The sequence below is a fragment of the Quercus lobata genome, chromosome 9 (assembly GCF_001633185.2).
Source record: "Quercus lobata isolate SW786 chromosome 9, ValleyOak3.0 Primary Assembly, whole genome shotgun sequence".
Lineage (NCBI taxonomy): Eukaryota > Viridiplantae > Streptophyta > Magnoliopsida > Fagales > Fagaceae > Quercus > Quercus lobata.
Genome location: NC_044912.1, coordinates 30,747,828 through 30,753,757, shown reverse-complemented (window position 1 = coordinate 30,753,757; position 5,930 = coordinate 30,747,828). Strand labels below are relative to the sequence as shown.

Genomic DNA, 5,930 nt, shown 5'->3' with positions numbered 1-5,930 from the left:
GTCATAGGTGTCAGCTCTTCGGATGGCTGCCTTATGAAATTACTGAACCTCTGGCATTTGTTGCAAGATTGGACATAAGCTTGCGCATCCTTCATCATTGTAGGCCAGTAGTATCCTGCTCGGATCAACTTGTGTACCAGTGATCGTGCGTTTGAGTGGTTTCCGTAGATACCCTCGTGTGCTTCTTTCATCACATAGTCTGCTTCTTCTTGGCATAAACACCTCAGGTACGGTCGAGAGAAGGCCCTTTTATATAGGACATCCTTTATCAGCACGAATCGTGGCGCCTGGACCTTCAGTTTCCTTGCAGTGCCCTTTTCCTCTGGTAACACCCCGTCCTTTAGGTAGGAGATTAATGGCATGGTCTAGTTGCGTTCAGAGTTCACTACCTGCATATTTGTCTCGTCATCGATAAGTGAAGATATTTGGACGAATGATAATACCTGTTCGGGAACCAACATGAATTCGGCTGATGCAGCTTTTGCTAGTTGGTCAGCCCATTCGTTCACTTCCCTCAGGACCTGAATGAATTCGACATCGAGGCTGTTGATTCGGTACCTCACTTCTTCCAGATATCTCTTCATTCTATCATTCTTACACTCGTAGCTGCCATTGATCTGACTTGTGACCACTTGTGAATCGCAGTGGACAATTATGCTTTTTGCACCCGTGACCCTTGCAAGGTCTAGCCCTGCGACCAGGGCTTCATACTCTGCCTTGTTGTTGGTTGTTGGGAAATCCAGTCGGATCATGCACTGTATCGTGTCCCCCTGCGGAGTTTTAATCACTACTCCGGCTCCTCCGGCTTGTCTGTTTGAGGATCCGTCCGTGTGGATACTCCACTGTTCCTTCTTTTTTACCCCCTGGTCTTCCCCGAGTGTGAACTCGGCGATGAAGTCAGCTATTGCCTGTCCTTTTATGGCCGTCCGCGGGCGGTACTGGATGTCAAATTCGCTTAGCTCTATTACCCACACGGCCATCCTTCCTGCTGCTTCTAGGCTATGCATGGCTTTTCTCAGCGGCTTGTCTGTTAGGACAATGATTGTATGCGCTTGGAAGTATGACTTAAGCCTCCGCGCAGCAATTACCAACACGAAAGCCAACTTTTCCAACTGAGGGTACCTCTCTTCTGCTCCACGGAGCGCGCGGCTAGTAAAGTAGACGGGTTTCTGTATACCGTCCTCCTCCCTTACCCAAGCTACGCTTACAGCAGCACTCGAGACTGCCAAATAAAGATAGAGTTCCTCTCCGTGTATGGACGGACTGAGCAGCGGTGGAGACGATAGATACGTCTTTAAGTCGTTGAAAGCCGTTTGGCATTCATCCGTCCACTCAAATGACTTTCTCAGAGTTCGAAAGAATGGCAAACACCTATTCGTTGCCCTTGAGACGAACCTGTTCAGTACTGCGATCTTCCCATTTAAACTTTAGACCTCCTTGACCGTCCTTGGTGGTTCCAACTCCATTATCGCCCGCACCTTCTCCGGGTTGACCTCTATTCCTCTTTGGGATACCATGTAACCCAAGAATTTTCCCACAGTTACTCTGAACGCACACTTGTTCGGATTCAGCTTCATGTTGAATGATCGAAGCGTATCGAATGTTTCTCTGAGGTCATCTAGGTGATCTTTTTTATGCACGCTTTTCACCAACATGTCGTCAACATAAACCTGGAGGTTCCTGCCAATCTAATGTGTAAACATCTTGTTCATTAGCCTTTGGTATGTTGCTCCAACATTTTTGAGTCCACCTTGTAGCAGAATAATCCCTGGCTTGTGACGAAAGATGTCTTCTCCTGATCAGATTCGTCCATCCTGATCTGGTTGTAGCCAAAGAAAGCGTCCATGAAGCTGAGGAGCTGGTGTCTTGCAGTCGAGTCCACAAGGGTATCTATTCGTGGCAACGGGTAGCTGTCTTTGGGACAAGCCTTGTTGAGGTCTGTGAAATCTACGCACATCCTCCAGCTTCCGTTGGCTTTTTTAACCATAACTACATTCACTAGCCAGTCGGGATAATACACTTCCCGGATGAAACCTACCTCCAGTAACTTCCGAACTTCCTCGGCTATGGCCCTATCCCGTTCCCGGGCGAAGACCCGTTTCTTTTGCCGGATTGGAGGGAAGGAGGGCGACACATTCAACTTGTGGACCATGACCGACGGGTCAATTCCCAGCATCTCTTCATGATTCCAGGCGAATACGTCTTGGTTATTTCTTAGGAAAGTTGTGATCGTCTGGCGTACGGGCCAGCTGGCTAGTGTGCCAATCTTAGTCATTCATTTAGGCCGTGCATCGTCAAGTCTTACTTCTTCTAGCTCTTCAACCGGTTCTGCTAATGCTCACTGTTTCCTGATGCACATTGTCTACTGCTGATCCTCCATCTCTAACATGGCGATATAGCATTCTCGTGTTGCTACTTGATTCCCCCGCAGTTCTCCTACCCCATATTCCATCGGGAATTTGATCATTAGGTGATATGTAGAGGTTACCGCCTTCCGGAAATTGAGAGTGGGTCGCTCGAGGATGGCGTTGTAAGCGGACGAGCAGTCGACTACGAGGAACGTTATCTCTTTAGTGATCTGTTAAGGATAGTCACCTGCCGTCACAGCTAGCGTTATTGCGCCTAGAGGGAAGACCTTCGTACCCCCAAATCCTACAGGGCGTTCGTAGGGGATAATCGTTCCTTGTCAATCTTCATTTGCTAGAATGCTGGATAGTATAGGATGTCCGCTGAGCTGCCGTTGTCGACAAGGACCCGGTGCATATTATAATCCCCAACCTGCAGGCTGACTACTAGCGCGTCGTCATGAGGATGGTGAAGTCTCCAAGCGTCATCCTCTGAAAAGTTTATGACTGGATTATCTATCCGCGGCATCTTTGGTACTGATCCTGTGAGTTGGACGCTATGGACCATCCTGAGGTAGGTCTTTCGGGCTTTCTTGGAGGATCCTGCTGCAGTTGTGCCCCCTACTATCATTCGTATGTCTCCTATGGGTGGTCTCGGGCGGTCGTTCTCCCTTCGTGGAGCTTGTTCTTCCGACGTATCAGTTCTTTCCCTGCTGACGAACCTCTGTAGTTTCCCTTGCCTGATTAGGGCCTCAATCTGCTGCTTCAGGTCATAGCAGTTAGCTGTGTCGTGACCGTGGTCTCGATGAAAGCGACAATACTTGTCTTTCGGTCTTTTGTTGGGGTCTCCCTTCAACTTTCCAGGAAAAGTCAATGCTCCTTCATCTTTGATTTGCATCAATACTTGATCGATTGGTGCGGTTAACGGGGTGAAATTGGTGAACCTTCCAGTGGGGGGTCTGGAGCGCTTTTCATCACGTCGATCCCCGGTTTTAGCGACCTTTCGCCCCCTGTCTTGTCTCGTGTCTTCCTGCCTTTCCCTCTTCTTAGGCCTTTCCTCGCGGGCCAGCAATGCATCTTCTGCATTCATGTATTTGGTAGCCTTGTAGAGGACGTTCGTCATGGTCTTTGGGTCATTCTTGTATAAGGAAAACAAGAACTTACCCTTCCGTAACCCGCTAGTGAACGCGGCTACGAGTATTTTGTCGTCAGCTTCGTAAATCGACAGGGCTTCTTTGTTGAAACGAGTTATGTAGGCTCGCAGCGTCTCGTCTTCTCGTTGCTTGATGTTCATTAAGCAAGCTGTGGACTTTTTGTATCGATGTTCGCCTATGAAGTGTGAGGTGAACAGGGCGCTCAACTCTTTGAAAGTATTGATGGAGTTTGGTGTCAGCCTACTGAACCAGACCCTCGCAGGCCCTTTCAGCGTGGTCAGGAACGCCCTACACATGATCTCATCTGGTACGCCCTGAAGGTGCATCAAGGTCTTGAAGGTCTCTAGATGATCGAGTGGATCCTTAACCCCGTCATAACTTTCGAACTGCGACATCCATAACTTTTGTGGCAGGGGGAATGAGTTCACGAACGCGGTGAATGGTGAATCTGTCCTGTTCACTAGGTCGTCGAGATCAGAAGATACTCGCCCTTTGAGTGCGTTCATCATGACCTCCATCTGCTCCTTCATCGCCTGCATTTCAGCGACGATTGGTGGGGGGGCAAAATCCATGAGAGACAGAAGGCTCACGTTTTGCTGCTCTGGTCGGCTTGGGGCATTGCTGCCCTCATGCTTCTCTTGCTCCCTTCGCTCGGCACTGTCACCTTCCTGGTTTTGCTCCTGAGGGTTGGGTCCTACATCCCTTTGTCGTAGCTGCTCCTCCAGATCGTGGTTCTTCTTTGTGAGTCGTTCTACTGCTGTCATGAGAGTCTGGACCTGCCTTTCTAACGCAGTAGATCTCGGTGAGTCGTCTTCCTGAGCGTTGTTGGTGGTAGCCATCGAGCGAGTGAGTACCATGCGACTCTTATGTTCGGGAGGCGATGATTTGGCTTAAACTTTTCGCTTTTCCCACAGACGGCGCCAACTGATGATGCCGTAATATCACCAGTGAGCAGCACAATCCACGCTCGCTCTAATAACCTGCAAAAAGAAAGAAGTGATCTCGTCGTGGGCACCGGTGTGGTGTCGACCAAATACCCTCCGACGGTTAAGTTAGAATTGTTTTCAACTCTAGAGTGCTAGAGAGGGTAAATTATGCGTACGTTGATTTGCGAGGGTATTGAAGCTTTTATAGTAGAAGAAAATCGACTTCCCTTCCTTGGACTAGAAGTCTTTTCCTTATGGGACTCTTCCTCTAACAATCCCAAGCGTGATGGACAAGTATTTCCTTGTAGAGTGGGTTTTTCACTAAGGCGGATCTTCTAGAATTCTCTTTGTGCGAACATCCTGATTTTCCTAGGGTTCCCTCGGATTCCAAACGTGTACACCAAGTATTTTTAAGTGATGCCAAGTCCTCAGCCCACGCTTAATATTGGCCCATGAGTCCGAATCCGTCAGGCCCAATGTTCCGCGATTTCTTACCCCATCAGAGTGGATAATCCTCCTCTGCAAGTGTTACGTGAACAAAGTGATGAATTTTTGTCATACATTGAGAGGCACGGATGGATTAGAGATCGAGAAATTCATTTTCAACTCCAGTCAGACCTTATTGAACATTTATGGCAATTGTAAGGCGAGTCGTAGGAACTTTCTTTTTTGTATGTTGAGAAGCATGAGTCATAGGAACTTGTGCGAGTGTGTGAGTTTTATTGTAATTTGGTTTGAGTTATGTATGTGAGTAAATCTATGGACTACATTGTTCCTACTATAATATATGTTCTATTTTATATGTTTTCTTATAAAGTTCCTCTATGTCATAGTTCACATTGTACCAAGATTGCTTCTGGACAATTGAGACGATAATAGGCTATCATGATAATTGAGAAATTATTTTAGTAAAAAAAAAATGTATAAGTATAATTTGAGGTTAAAAAAATCACTTGTTAACACTAGACGATTATTTGCTATCATGTGGTGGCGGCGGTGGCGGTGGAAGAGTCGGCAGCAGTGGTGGTGGCGATGGCGGCGACAGCGGTGGCAGTGGCGGCAACGGTAACGGTGGTGGTTGCAGGTGCTTGTGATTGTTGTTTATTGTAGTGGATATATTATTTTATTGTAGTGGATATATTATTTTATTGTGATGTTTATATTATTTTATTTTCTTAAAAGCTAAAATAGATCCACTGCTGTAGCATGTATGTAGGTAAAATAGATAAAGTAACTTTTGGTGGAGTTAAAAAGTTAAATTTTTAGCTCCACTGCTGTGGATGCTCTAAGTATTAGGCTAAATTTTATCTGCTAAATGCACAAAGGTTACAAAGTCAATTAAAGAAGAAGAAGCGTGCAAGTCAGTTACTAGACAGTTAGAGCATTTGAGCGGTTAAATAGAGTTTATTTCGTAGCTTACTTATGTAATATATTTATAGTACAAATATATAAGTACTCGATCCCTTCACTTCTGTTTTTAAATAGAGTAAGTATCAATCAGTTTT

At 46.4% G+C, this 5,930-nt stretch overlaps 1 protein-coding gene across 1 annotated transcript; it reads right to left on the bottom strand.

The window, feature by feature from the left end:
* Positions 1 to 2,700: 2,700 nt before the first annotated feature.
* LOC115961562 lies at positions 2,701 to 4,338 on the bottom strand. Its single transcript, XM_031080525.1, has one exon. It carries the CDS (start codon positions 4,336 to 4,338, stop codon positions 2,701 to 2,703), a length of 1,638 nt encoding a protein of 545 aa, XP_030936385.1.
* Positions 4,339 to 5,930: the final 1,592 nt, after the last annotated feature.